We start from the raw sequence: 15,019 nt of genomic DNA, 5'->3' as shown, positions 1-15,019 counted from the left end.
TTCTGGGAGACAGGGAAACTAAAAAAGTGTATTTCTGGCGTCTTATTTTTTTTTTCGGACGATATTCACCGTGCAGAAAAAATAATGCACTACTTTGATAGATCGGACTTTTACGGACGCGGCGATATCAAATACATATTTTTATTTTATGATTTAGATTTTTTTATAATAGATATGGCAAAAGGGGGTTGATTTAAACTTTTATAACTTTTTTTTTTTAACAATTAAAAAAACTTTATTGATTTTTTTTTTTTACTTTACTTTGAAGTCTCCCTGGGGGACTTTAACATGCGATGCTTTGATCGCTCCTGCAGTATGACGTAATGCTAAAGCATTACGTCATACTGCTTTTTGACAGGCAGTCTATCAAGCCACCCTGTGTCAATGGCTTGATAGGCAGTCTGCTAAGGCAGCCCTGGGGCCATACATTAGGCCCCCGGCTGCCATGACACCTGCACGGCTCCCCCGATCTCACCGCGGGGGGGGCCGTGCGGGACCCCAGAACAGCGTTCGGGGGATTTAAATGCCGCTGTCAGAAGTAACAGCGGCATTTAAATGGTTAATAGCCGCGATCGGCCGAACGGCCGAGCGCGGCTATTGCCCGCGTGTGTCAGCTGTAATAAACAGCTGACACCCGCGCTGTATGGAGGGAGATAACATAGCTATGTCCCTCCATACACGTCCTGCAACAGCAGGACGTAGTTTTACGATAGCGCCGTCATTAAGGGGTTAATAGATTAGTTTTCTTCTCATTTCCCTCTACAATTTCTCTTACATTATTTATTAAAGGGGCACCACTTTCAGTATTAATCTTTTTACTATTTATATAGTTAAAGAACAGTTTAGGGTTAGTTCTTCTCTCTTTGGCAATAAGTCTCTTTGTCTGCATCTTTGCTGCTTTTATCTAATTTTTACATAATTTATTTTTTATCCTTATAGGTTTTTAGTGCTTCTTTGCTGCATTCTTCTTTTAGTAGTTTAAACGCTTTCTTTTTATTGTTTATTGCCCCCTTTACATCTTTACTAAGCCATATTGGTTTTCTCCTATTAAGTCTTTTATTCCTGTAAGGTATGAACCTCTCACAGTAAGTAATTATGATATTTTTAAATGTTTCCAATTTTGTTGTTTGTATTCTTATTTTTGAGGACATTATCCTAGTTCATATGGTTAAGGGCATCACTAAGCTGATCGAACTTGGCCTTCCTAAAGTTTAGTATTTTAATTGCTCCCCTATAAAACTCTCACTTGAAGGACAAATTGAAATTTATTATATTATGGTCACTATTTCTCAGGTATCCCCCAATCTGTACCCCTGTTATTCTGTCAGGTCTATAGGTTAATATTAAGTCCAAAATGGCCATTCCCCTAGTCGGGTCCTGTACAAGTTGGGTAAGGTAATTATCTTTAGTAATCAACAGGAAGTTGTTAACTTTATGAGATCCGCAGGTTTTGGCCTCCCAGTTATTATCCAGGTATTTAAAGTCCCCCATAATAATTATTTCGTTGTGATTTCCTGCTTCATCTATTTGTTTCAATATTAGATTTACAGTAGCTTCTGTTATATTTGGTGGTCTATAGAAAACTCATATCCTCCTCTTACTGTTACCCAGCTAGCTGCCTGCTCATTCGGCTCTCCCAAACTAACATCCACCCCCACATCTACCCCAGCGAGTGCCTGCTCAGTGAGCAGCGAACTCCTTTCCATGGTGCCAATGTTGCAAGCTACTCATTTAGATCCAGGATCTGGGCTTCCAAATGCGCAACACGCTCACATCTCGTACAGCAGTATGCACCTATGACTGTTCAAGGACTGCATACATGGCATAAGGTGTACACTGGAAGGCATTGTCAGTCATGGAGCGCATTCTAAATGGGGACCATACAGATAGATTAGGGAAAGTATTGTGTGCAAAAATTCAAATAGATAAACAGTAATTAAATATAAATGACTTTTCCAAAGTCCTAAATCACCCTTATGACACAGGACAGTTATGTCCGCCACAAGCACTCACTCAAGCCCCATTTACATGGGACGAATGTCGGGCAAACGATGCCCAACACTTGTCCCTGTGTGTCCTCGCTTCTGTACTGCTGCACAGAAGCGAGTATCGTTGGTTCTCTGGCAGAGAGGCCAGCAGGCGGCCGGGGCAGCTGGAGGAGATTTCACTCCTCGTTCTCCCCCGCCCCTCTCCATTCCCTTAACATAGCAGCTGTTCAATACTGAATAGCTGCTGTTTACACTCATCGTTCAGAATCATCGATGAGTGTAAATAGCAGCCGTTCAGTACTGAACAGCCACTATGTTAAGTGAATGGAGAGGGGTGGGGGAGAGCGAGAAGTGAAATCTCCTACAGCCACCCCACTACGAGCCAACGATGTTCGCTCCTGTGTAACAGCACGGGAGCGAGTACATGCGGGAATGAGTGTCAGGCATCGCTTGCCCAGCATTTGTGCCATGTTAATGGGGCTTCAGTTCCCGGGCTCACTTAGGTTAGGGCTGATAAACTCAGACTGGAAGAGATGGCATATGTGGTAATTAATGATAATTTATCTTTAAGTATCCATATTTTTCCTGTGCATCTAAAATTTCTATATATAAAAGAAATGAGACAATTTATGTTCTGAAAGTTATTTATTATGATTGTTATACATTGTGTCTTAATGAGAGTATAAAGCCAGGTATACTACTTTCCATAAATCAATTTGGAGGACTTTGGCCCACAGAGATGTATCCAGAGTTAGGAACCCGGCCAATAAGGTTCACTTGGACGTGGCGGATGAGCCCACATGTTTTGATCAAAAAATGCGCTAAGAACCTTCCATTTCTATGTGGTTAGTATAAACAATAATTGTGCAATATTATTCACGTATTAAATATGTATGAGTGCTGAAGCATTTGTTACTGTTATAGATTGTGTTGATTGGATTTCTTGCAATCATTAAGCATTGATCGTCAGTATTTGATGTGATACAATGACCATTTCCCGCCTCTGATCAGACACACTTCTTCTCAGTGCCCTCAGGATAGATCTCCACTTCACAAAAATTGAGAAGGTCATCACTGTCAGGGACCACAATACTGACGAAACGTCCCACCATTCCAGGACAGCACAATCTGGTGACCAGTCCGGGTTCTGCTTCAGTAATAGTGCCACACCTGAGAAAAGAGATCAGAGATGTCAACCTGGGAGAGCCTTTAACAGAGTAATACTTGAGCAGTTGGCTGCGGCAAAAATGGAGTGGCTTTTTAAAGGGGAGTGGCCATGTTGCTTGCCTAATTCCTTGCTGCTGCTGAGATAATGCTTACTGGAAGAATGCTGGATGTAGATAGCAGCCCAATCTTGTAATTAGGTAGCAGAATGGCTGCGGACTGTGCAAGCTACTGATCCAGAGAATACTACCTCACTAATTTTCAGTCTCACCAATGTGTGACGGAGTGAATTGAGCTGCATGACATTATGTACTATGGGGTATGACAAAAGTCTACACTACACCCCCTAGCTAAATGTCAACAACTTGACATCAAATGCAAAGTATAGGAGGCACAGCCGGTCACACCATTTCATCTTTGCACCATGGCATGCTAAAAACCATGTGACTACTACAAATGAAGGATTTGACGCTCGGTACCATGTTGGTGGCTGCGTTTACATCGGATGATAATAGCCCAAACCCGTTGTTTCCATCAAAAATTCTGGTGATAATCATCCCATGTAAAGGTACCAGAAACATGATGACACCTCATGTGCATTAAGACGTGAACTACTAACCCCAGCTTCAAAAATGGAAAGGACGCCTTGCACATCTACTGTAGAGTCTATGACTCTCTTATGGCAGATGATCATTACATTATATATCTCTAGAGAATAAAGTATACAGCCAATATAGATAACTCGGGGCACCCTAATAAGTGTAGGATAAGTCTCAGCACCTCAGCTCATTATAGAGGCATGTAGAGAATGCTATTCATATTGTGTGGATTGTGCTTGAAAGAAGATCTATATGAGGCTTGGCTGGTTTGCTGGCAACGAAGGAGGTTGTGGTCTCTAAAGTAATGCTCAATTCAGGTTTTTGTGGAGAAGCAAAATCCACATTAGATAAATAACGATGAATTGAGATTTTGGACCGCTCAGGAGTTTCAGCTCCTGGTAAAACAAACCTAGCGTGGATGAGTATTATTTTATATGTAATAATGTCCATTTAGCAGCCATGTGTGCACTTACAGTAGATGCCCATGTCATTTAGTGGCCATGTATGCACTTACACTAGATGTCCCAGTCATTTAGTGGCCATGTATGCACTTACACTACATAATCCGGTCATTTAGTGGTCATGTATGCATTTACATTAGATAATCCGGTCATTTAGTGGCCATGTATGCACTTACATTAGATAATCCGGTCATTTAGTGACCATGTATGCATTTACACTAGATAATCCGGTCATTTAGTGATCATGTATGCATTTACACTAGATAATCCGGTCATTTAGTGGTCATGTATGCATTTACACTAGATAATCCGGTCATTTAGTGGCTATGTATGCATTTACATTAGATAATCCGGTCATTTAGTGACCATGTATGCATTTACACTATATAATATGGTCATTTAGTGACCATGTATGCATTTACACTAGATAATCCGGTCATTTAGTGGCCATGTATGCACTTACATTAGATAATCCGGTGATTTAGTGACCATGTATGCATTTACACTAGATAATCCGGTCATTTAGTGGCCATGTATGCATTTATATTAAATAATCCGGTCATTTAGTGACCATGTATGCACTTACACTAGATAATCCGGTCATTTCGTGGCCATGTATGCATTTATATTAGATAATCCGGTCATTTAGTGACCATGTATGCATTTACACTAGATAATCCGGTTATTAAGTGGCCATTTATGCATTTACACTAGATAATCCGATTATTTAGTGACCATGTATACATTTACACTAGATAATCCAGTCATTTAGTGGCCACGTATGCATTTACACTAGATAATCCGGTTATTTAGTGTAGTGACCATGTATGCATTTACACTAGATAATCCGGTCATTTAGTGATCATGTATGCATTTACACTAGATAATCCGGTCATTTAGTGATCATGTATGCATTTACACTAGATAATCGGGTCATTTAGTGACCATGTATGCATTTACACTAGATAATCCGGTCATTTAGTGGTCATGTATGCATTTACACTAGATAATCTGGTCATTTAGTGGCCATGTATGCATTTACACTAGATAATCCAGTCACTTAGTGGCCATGTATGCACTTACACTAGATGTCCCGGTCCTTTAGTGGCCATGTATGCACTTACACTAGATAATCCGGTCCTTTAGTGGCCATGTATGCACTTACACTAGATGTCCCGGTCCTTTAGTGGCCATGTATGCATTTACACTAGATAATCCGGTCCTTTAGTGGCCATGTATGCACTTACACTGGATAATCCGGTCATTTAGCGGTCATGTATGCATTTACACTAGATGTCCTGGTCATTTAGCGATAATGTATGCACTTACACTAGATGTCCCGGTCATTTGGTGGCCATGTATGCATTTACACTAGATAATCTGGTCATTTAGTGGCCATGTATGCTCTTACACTAGATAATCCGGTCATTTAGCGGTCAGGTGTGCATTTACACTAGATGCCATGGTCATTTAATGGCCATGTGTGCACTTATGCTGGATAATCTGGTCATTTAGCAGTCATGTATGCACTTACACTAGATAATCCAGTCAATTAGTGGCCATGTATGCACTTACACTAGATGCTCTAATGATTGGGGAACATGTCTACTTAGTTCTATCACCTAAAACCCTGCTTTACTCACACTGGATTTTCGTTCATGTGGTCATTTCCAACACGAACTTCAGCCCCCTTCAGACGATCCCAACAACAGTCATTTCTGTTTGTTACAACCACAGCTCCAATTGTTCGTGGTTCAAGAAGATCCACTCGCCACCAGGGAGATTTCTCACTTCTGGTTAAGATACAGGATTGCATTCGGAAAACCCCATCACGATTACCATCGATGGCATGGTGAGCTTTCCCATAGGAATGATACGTAGAGATCTGACTGGGCTTACCCTCTGGTGCCATATTCTTTCCTGCGAGAGAAGAGCAAAGTTAAGGAGTCTTCTTGGGTTTAGATCTAGCCAAAATAGTACATACTTTAGTGTTAAAAAGACAAATATGCTAGCTGGAAAATTTCTATTTGCAAGTTTTCGGAGCATAGAGGTCTCTTTGTCAGTCAGTTGACAGATGAAGAAGTAAGAGAAAAGTAGAACATTTGAAAAATGTTAAGGCACTTCTACACAAATCAATCATCAACTTGTACGAATATGTTCTCAATAGGCTTTTTCATTGGCTGATCAGTAGAGATGAGCGAGCCTACTCGGCCACGCCCCTTTTTCGCCCGAGTACCGCGATTTTCGAGTACTTCCGTACTCGGGCGAAAAGATTCGGGGGGCGCCGTGAGTGAGTGGGGGGTTGCAGCGGGGAGTGAGGGGGAGAGGGAGAGAGAGAGGGCTCCCCCCTGTTCCCCGCTGCTACCCACCGCGCCGCCACGCCTCCCCCCGCCCCCCAGCACCCCCCGAATCTTTTCACTCAAGTACTGAAGTACTCAAAAATCGCGGTGTTCGATCGAGTAATTACTCGAAACGAGTAGGTTCGCTCATCTCTACTGATCAGCTCTTTCATGTGGACATAAAAATACTCGCTCATCGGCAGCCCATCTCATGTAAACAGGAAGATGTGCTGCTGACGAAAACTATCTGTAAGGGGGGCAGATAATCATATTAACAATCATTCAACTCCATACTAGCAATTGTTTGCCATATGTGAATGGCAGAATGAGCATTGGTCAACATGCTATATTGTTGATAGATGCTCATTAAAAATGCCAGAGAATCGGTCCGTGTATACAGACACCAAACAGGAGACCCCAGAGTCACTACAGGCCCCAGAGTAAATATAGAGTAGTTTCACCAGACCTAGACCTGAGCTAGAAATACAAATAGTCCTTAGACCAGACCTCAGAATAAAAGACATACCCTCAGCCAAGCCTTGAAGTATGGACCCCAGAATAAAGACCCCACATCAGACCCTAAAATAATTACAGACCAGACTCCAATAACATACACATAACACAAATTTGCAATGACATTTACTGTATGTTGAATGGCAACACTTGACTAATATATCTCAGAACAACAAAAATGCCGAAGGGTGAACAGCCAGAGAGCACAAGAAAATATAGGAAGCATGTAGGCAGTAGACACAGACTGGAAATACAGAGTAGGCTACACATGAACATTGAAAAGTAAGTTGGTAAGGGTATAGTTTCTTCTTAGGGAGATCACCTAGAAGGTGTAAGAAGACTTATATAAGGTCATCCATGCTCCTCTGGGAAATTTATGCAAATGGAAGATTGAATGGTTCTACAGCGCCACCTATTAGAAAGCAGTTTTTTGCTTGTTAACATAAGAGCTTTTAACAAAGCTTGTAATAATGACTGAAAATATAAGCCAGTGCCTTCTCCAGAAGCAAAAGATAACCATGTACAGACAGCAGTTTCAGGTTTTTTGCCCCCTCATCAATGTGCCAAAGAGTGCTGGCTTGACTGGCTGAAAAGCCTATGATCTGGGTCGGGAAAGGTGTAGTTTCTCTTGAAGGAGAACACCTAGAACTTGTGAGAAGACTTATAAGGCCACTCATGCTTCTCTGGGAAATTTATGAAAATGGGAAGATGGAACAATGGCTTTATGGCGCCACCTATTAGAAGGCAGCATTTCTGCAAGTCCTTGTCAGACCTGAAAGGTGGCGGTGTGGAGGCATTGTTCCATCTTCGCATTTGCATAAAAGGTCTGCTAAGGACTTGCATGAGTGCTGTCTGCTAATAGGTGGCGCTGTAGAGACACTGTTCCATCTCCCCATTTGCACTGGAAAGTAAATCACACTGACAATATAGACACAATACTAGCTGCCTGACACTAGACAGCTAGCAGCGATGCAGAGTGCTGCAGCCACACCATAAAGGGAGGCTAGCAAATAACTAAGGAGATGCAATGTTTATATATCTGTTTATATAGATGGTGAGGACTACATAGTTCCCATGCCAGTTTTTGTTGTCATTTTTTTATTCATGTTCCCCCTCGTGTGCTGGGTAGGACAACCTCCACCTTCTGGCTTCGGGACCTTAATAGATATCATTATGTGACCCTGTCTGTGCTGATTCTTCACATCATGCCCAGGGATCATAGCACATTGCGGTTTTGTTACTTTTTTGTAGCGATTTGCAACAACAATGCAATAAAACTGTAATGTACAATAATTAAATTGTTGCACCCTATAGTTTTTGTAGAGCGTTGTCTGAGGCGAGACGCTCATCTAGCCTTATGGATAGTGCAGCCCTGACTGTTGTGATAGATAGATAGATAATTTATGAAGATGGAACAATTTATCTATTATACTTGAATTCCATAATTTTTCCTGGAAAGATTCCAAATTGAAGATTTTCTCCAAAGATAGATACATAGATTAGATATGACATACATTAGATTACATCTACCAGTTTTCCATTTCTATTCTTTATCCCCATAAATTCCAGATTTGCCCCAAGACAGAGTTACATTTTATACACTCATTGTACTTGAATTCCATCATTTTCACAGGAAAGACACCAAACTGAAGATTTTCTCCAAACAGATGTAAACAGAGCTTCTACAGCTGCCTATAGTGTGCACTTGCTGGAATGTGTTACCTTTCTCCACACAGTATGAGTCCACCAGGGTAGTGCCAAGTGCCCCCAGAAAGAGCAGAGAAGCAAGGAAGTGTCCCATCATGTCTGCGTACCTGTGGAATATAAGCATGACCAAACCTAGTCAGCTTGGGAGTTCTTTCTTTTAGAAGGAATAGGGCTAATAGGGTTAGTTGTTTTAGAGCTAATAGGGCTAGTATGAGCCAGGGATAGGAGTAGGATTCATAGGGTTAGTAGGAGAAGGATTAGTTGGGTTAAGAATAGAGCTCATAGGGTTAGTATAGTTAGAGCTGATTGGGTAAGCATGAGTAGGGTTAGGAGTAGGCCTCATAGAGTTATGTATAGGGCTAGTAACGGAAGGGTTAGCAGTATTAGGAATATGAATCAGAGGGCTGGTAACTTTCGAGATTATAGGGTTAATATGCATAAGGCTAAGGATAGATTTAATAAGGTTAGTATGAGTAGGGTTAGGAATAGGACTTATAGGGTCAGTATAGGTAGGGTTAGGAATAGGGCTCATAGTGTTAGTATGAGCAGTGTTAGGAATAGGGCTCATAGGGTTAGGATTCTGGCTAATAGGGCTAGCAACAGAGGGTTTAGTATGGTTAGGAATACAACTCATAGGGTTGGAAGGGCTAGAGATAATAAGGCAAGTAGATGAAGTGTTAGTAGGGTTAGGGACAGGACTCATAGGGTTATGGATAAGGCTAATAGGGTTAGTAGGAGAAGGGTTAGGAATACAACTCATAGGGTCGATAGGGCTAGAGACTATAAGGTTAGTAGGGTAACGGTAAGGTTAATAGAGCAAGTGGAAGAAGGGTTAAGAATAGTACTCATAGAGATGGTAGACTTAGAGCTAATAGGGTTAGCATGAGTAGGGTGAGGTATAGGGCTAGTAAAAAAGTAAAGGGGTAAAGAATAAAACTTATAGGATTAGTATGAGTAGGGTTAGGAATAAAACTCATAGGGTTAAGGATAAGGCTAATAGGGCTAGTAGAAGTATTAGTAGGGCTAAAAATACAACGTATAGGGCTGGTAGGTTTAGAGCTAATAGGTTTAGTATACATTGGGTTAGAAATAGAGCTCATAGTGTTAGGGATAAGGTTACTAGTAGAGATGAGCGAGCACAGTCATTTAAGGCTGATGCTTGAGCGAGCATCGGTCTTCTCGAGTAACTGATTACTCAACCGAGCAAATGCACAAATGCAGGGGGGCAGCAGGCGGTGGGGGAGACCGGGGGGGGGGAGAGTCAGAGAGATCTCTCCCCCCCCCACACACACCCCCGCTCACCCCCGCATTTGCTCGGGCGAGTAATCAGTTACTCGAGAAGGAGAAGACCAATGCTCGCTCGAGCATCAGCCTTAAATTAGCGTGCTCGCTCATCTCTAGTTACTAGGACTAGTAAAAGAAGGGTTAGTAGGGTTAATAATATAACTTATAGAGTTGGTAGGACTACACATAATAGGGTTTGTATGAGTAGGGTTAGGAATAAGGCTAATAGGGCTAGAAGAAGAAGGGTTAGTATGGTTAGCAATAGGACTTATAGGGCCGGTAGGGTTAGAGCTAATAGGGTTAATCTGAAAATAGATAGGGATATTAGGATTAGTAGGACTAGGGTTAGTAAGGTTAGGGTTAAGAAAAGCAATGAAGCCATGAGGAGCACCTACCTGAAGCCTGTCAAGGATGAGCTCTGGGATTTCTGTGTCCCCTCTCAATATTTATGCCTTGTAGGACCGCACCCAATGAGTCCTCAGTGTTTACTGTTCAGGTTTCTCACTGAGGTCACCATATGAGACCAAGGCTGCTCCAGCCCAATTCTGGCCACTTGACTGCTCCCCACTAATCCATATAAGAAATTTCACATTATAGTTGTTAAGTCACACAAATAACGTGACAGGCATGATAAATTCCTTCTACAGCGCTGCCAAGTGTAATTGATCTTCATCCAGAATCTTCTGCTGCTCCCGTTCTCACACTCATGATGACTTCTCACCTAACACTTCTTATCAGCACACTTATAATATCATATCTGGCTACTAATGTGGCAACTGTGGCAGTCCTGTGATGGTGAATGATGGGTGCTCATTCAGTTTTATGGTTTAGATTAGGCTGGCTACTGCTGCTTGATTGTGCTGACGCAGCCAAGACAGCTGGGACTGTAGCAGTGAAAGCTGCTGCTAGAAGTCTTGGTGCCGGACACTGCAACTGTGCAAGCTGCTATTCCAGTCCCGCCATGGACCCTGATGAAGCTGTATCTGCTGAGCGGCAAACTTGTCTCATCAGATCCGTGCTGCAGGTTAGCAGTGGCAAACTTCTGGAATCAAATCTTTCTGCCAGTGCCGGTGTTTGTAGGCTGAAAGCTCCTGGAAGTGCCTCCGCCACTCGCCCTGCGCCTGCTGTTGAGTTGGCCTCAACATTGTTCATTGCGCTCTGGCCGAACAGCAGCTATCAGTCCTTGCCAGAGCCGGCCACCACAGCGCAGGAAGGGGTGCTCATCACATGTAAGGTGCGTTACGTGGGTGTTCCCTGTTACTCTGGCCGCTCAACCCATGAAAATTTGGCTCCAATATGCGGGGGGGATATGAGATTAATTCAGAAATGTATGGAGGTGACAGATTGTATACAGATTACATGTGGGAAGTATCAGGATATTAGGACAGAGATGTATGGAGGGACAGGTAGTATATAAGAGATTGGGGCAGAGATGTATGGAGGTGACAATTGTATATAGTAGATTACATATGTGGGGGGGGGTATTATGATATTACATCAGAGATGCATTGGGGGGGGACAAGTTGTATATAGGAGATTACATGTCATGGGGGGTATCAAAATATTAGTTCAGATATGTATGTATGGGGCAGGTTATATATAGGAGATTACATGTGGGGAAGTATCCGGATATTAAGTCAGAGATGGGTTATATATAGATTACATGTGGTGAATATAAGGATATTAGGTTAGAGAGGTATGGAGGGACAGGTTGTATATAGATTACATGGGGGTGTATCGGGATATTAGGTCAGAGATGTATGGAGGGGACAGGTTATATATAGTGTAGTGGCCCGGGGGGTCCTCCATAATGGTCACAATCATTTGTCCTGTAACACCTAGCTGGTACTGGTGTATCTTGTCGACACCGGAAGTGGTGGGTGTCGACAAAGATAAGGCTGTTTGACAGGCAGGTGACGCCCCCTGTTCCTGATAGGCTGCACGGCTCGCTCTCCGTCCTCGGCCTCTCAGGTCCTGGCACTCAGCTCTCTGGTCTTCCTTCTCCCTCCCGTCCTCGGCCTGTCAGGTGCTGCCACTCACCACTGCGATCTCCCTTCTCTGCTCAGGGCTCGCTTCCATCGTCGGGTTCTTGGGTTCTGCCACTCACCACCCATGGTGTGCCTTCTCCGCTCACAGGTCATAGCTGCTCCTGTCCTCCTATAGTGGCCATGAAGCGGGGGCTGCTGTCTGCATGTGTGGAGGGCCGTGGCCAGGTATGAGCTGGGCGGTGGAGGGGCATCCTGTGCTGCTTATAGCGGTTCCTCTACTCCTAATGTGCCCATGAAATGGGGGAGGCTCTCTGCAAGTCCCCGGTAACTGCTTAGCTTTTGTCGCAGAGGTGGATGGGGAAGAGGGGGGGGAGGCGAAAATGATGTTAGATGGCCGGCAATTAGCTCGCAGTATCGGGAAATTTGTTTTGCTGAGATGGAGGGTTAGGGCTAGTTTCTGTGTAAGCCTTACATTATTTGCTGTAAATATTTCCATGTTACGGCAGCCGCGCTCTAACATCGATTTACAGCTAATAATGTAAGCCTAACACTGAAACAAAGCCTAACACTCTATCCCAGCCATAACTAAATCCCCACGCTGCCAGGACCTTGCAGCAGCCAGCCAATCAGGACCTTTGGGGGCCTTACCTAGACCTTAGCTGTCACTCAAGGTCTCCACCCATTATTCTGGTGGAGACATAGCACAATAGTACCCACCTAGCTTTGGACTCCTAAGAGACATAGAAGGTCCTGTATGATGGAGAAACCCTGTTTCCCCTGTCTTCTCTAAGCTAAAGCTAACTGCTTGACAACAGCTGGCTGCTTATTGGCTGCTTGTCATGCTACTACTAATTGATAGTGGGGGATGGTGTGAGCACTCTGAGCGGGAAAATATCAGGTTGAAACCAGATGTTAGGGGGAGGTGTAGATAGAAAGTGCGGGAACTAGACAGGAAGAGAAGGCAGTTTGTGTAGAGAGGTGGGAGAAGGTAGTCATCAGAGGAGATTAGTTCTGCGGAGTGAAAAGAGACAACGCATGCTCTGAGTGAGGAAGCCATGAGTCCCCAGCTTCCTTATCAACCTACAGTGTGGAGGAAAGAATTCGGGACGTTTTCCACTAAAACAGTGAGGTACTAAAAATGCCCGGTGAAGTCAAAGCCAGGGAAAGTAAGGAGCCCATCTTGTATTCTACTGCATTTCTGTCTTATAATTGTCCTGTAGTCCCAACACATAATTAGGAATATGGGGGTTAGAGTCAAATAGAGAGAGAGAGAGCGTTAAAGCAAACTTTATTCTACTGTTTTTTCAATTGGCAATTACCGTGTCATCTCACTACCAAGTCTTAGCAGATTCCCAGTGCCTGGCCAGTGTCCCCTGCGTAACTGTACGGCGGCTTCTGTATAGCGCTGTGGATGTGCTGGGCAGCACTTCCTCATGCATGCGCAGTAGCTGCCGTCGATCTGCACTGACACGTATTCTGCAGTGCTCGTTGCGTAAGTGCCGCGGGACGGACAGCTTGCATTGCCTTCAATGGAAGCCGGCCATGCATATCCCACACAAAATCATAGCATGCTGCAATTTCCCACCCGCTCGTGGGCAGAAAATCATGGGTTGCCATACCATGCTATGGGCTGGATTTGCTGTGGAATCCAGAGGTGGAATCGCACTCCAGATTTCGCAATGCAAATCCGCCAGTGTGAAGGAGGCCTTAACCTCTGCTAAATTACTGCAAGACTACTGTCGTGTTTCCTATTGCAAGCAAAGCTTAAGTAAATCTCTGCACTTCCAGTTTACTAAAACCAAACTACCAGAACTCGTGTCTTTTATTCCGTTATTAACTATTAGAGTCTTGGATTAAGTGCTGGCAAGGAGGGGATAACACTGTAGCACTCAAATACATCTTCCCCAAAGTGAGGTGGAAAAAATGCAAGCCACTATAATGGGCCAGAGCCAGTTGACCCAATACGCACCAGGAAAAGTCAATAGAAGTGGCAGCATAGGCAGGAGTAAATATAAAATTCAAAGTCTTTATTTCTCCATAATCTTCTTAAAATGGTAGGCTACGTTTCGGCCCATACCTTTAAATAGTAAACATGACATAACAAATCAAACAAGAGGAATGGCCACAATGCAAATGAGATCTGCACTACAACAGCCGTAACAAGACCGAGGGGAATTTGAACACAGTGGTAAATATTTCCTCGAGGGCTCTTTCCTTATAGAGCTCCAGGTGTTATCTATGGGTCTCTACTTCTGTCTTGTAAAGAGAACTGACTGGTTTGAGCTTGATCTTGAGCTCAAAAAATTCTTTAGAAATCTGAGACTGAAGAGTATGTTCTCTTCAACGCCATCTCATGGTGACTCTGTTGCGCAATCCAAGACCCATGGGGGTTTCTCCCTGGCTGGTGTTGGACTGCGCAACAGAAGTAATTTCCAGCCTACTGCCTCTAATGCGTGTGTTGAAACCTACACTACCGTTCAAAAGTTTGGGGTCACATTGAAATGTCCTTATTTTTGAAGGAAAAGCACTGTACTTTTCAATGAAGATAACTTTAAACTAGTCCTAACTTTAAACAAATGCACTCTATACATTGCTAATGTGGTAAATGACTATTCTAGCTGCAAATGCCTGTTTTTTTGTGCAATATCTACAAAGGTGAATAGAGGCCCATTTCCAGCAACTATCACTCCAGTGTTCTAATGGTACAATGTGTTTGCTCATTGGCTCAGAAGGCTAATTGATGATTAGAAAACCCTTGTGCAATCATGTTCACACATCTGAAAACAGTCTAGCTCGTTACAGAAGCTACAAAACTGACCTTCCTGTGAGCAGATTGAGTTTCTGGAGCATCACATTTGTGGGGTCAATTAAACGCTCAAAATGGCCAGAAAAAGAGAACTTTCATCTGAAACTCGACAGTCTATTCTTGTTCTTAGAAATGAAGGCTATTCCATGCGAGAAATTGCTAAGAAATTG

General features: G+C 43.2%; 1 protein-coding gene across 1 annotated transcript; it reads right to left on the bottom strand.

Annotated features, from left to right (window-relative positions):
• Positions 1–2,614: 2,614 nt before the first annotated feature.
• Positions 2,615–10,478, bottom strand: LOC136578813 (fucolectin-like). The gene is made up of 4 exons (XM_066578987.1): positions 10,451–10,478; positions 8,787–8,878; positions 5,856–6,132; positions 2,615–3,158 (listed from the first exon to the last, which is right to left on the bottom strand). The coding sequence occupies exons 2-4, from the start codon at positions 8,866–8,868 to the stop codon at positions 2,996–2,998; spliced, it is 522 nt and encodes a 173-aa protein (XP_066435084.1). The 5' UTR covers positions 8,869–8,878; positions 10,451–10,478; the 3' UTR covers positions 2,615–2,995.
• Positions 10,479–15,019: the final 4,541 nt, after the last annotated feature.

This window comes from Eleutherodactylus coqui, chromosome 9 (assembly GCF_035609145.1).
Source record: "Eleutherodactylus coqui strain aEleCoq1 chromosome 9, aEleCoq1.hap1, whole genome shotgun sequence".
NCBI lineage: Eukaryota > Metazoa > Chordata > Amphibia > Anura > Eleutherodactylidae > Eleutherodactylus > Eleutherodactylus coqui.
This window is presented reverse-complemented; position numbering and strand designations above follow the sequence as displayed.

What these genes read in the sequence shown, in the direction of transcription:
- LOC136578813 (XM_066578987.1), bottom strand. Translation starts at nt 8,868, where the DNA reads ATGATGGGACACTTCCTTGCTTCTCTGCTCTTTCTGGGGGCACTTGGC. An exon ending in CTCATACTGTGTGGAGAAAG is followed by an intron (nt 6,133 to 8,786) that starts GTAACACATTCC and finishes CTTCTCTCGCAG; the next exon opens with GAAAGAATATGGCACCAGAG. An exon ending in CACATGAACGAAAATCCAGT is followed by an intron (nt 3,159 to 5,855) that starts GTGAGTAAAGCA and finishes CTCTTTTCTCAG; the next exon opens with GTGTGGCACTATTACTGAAG.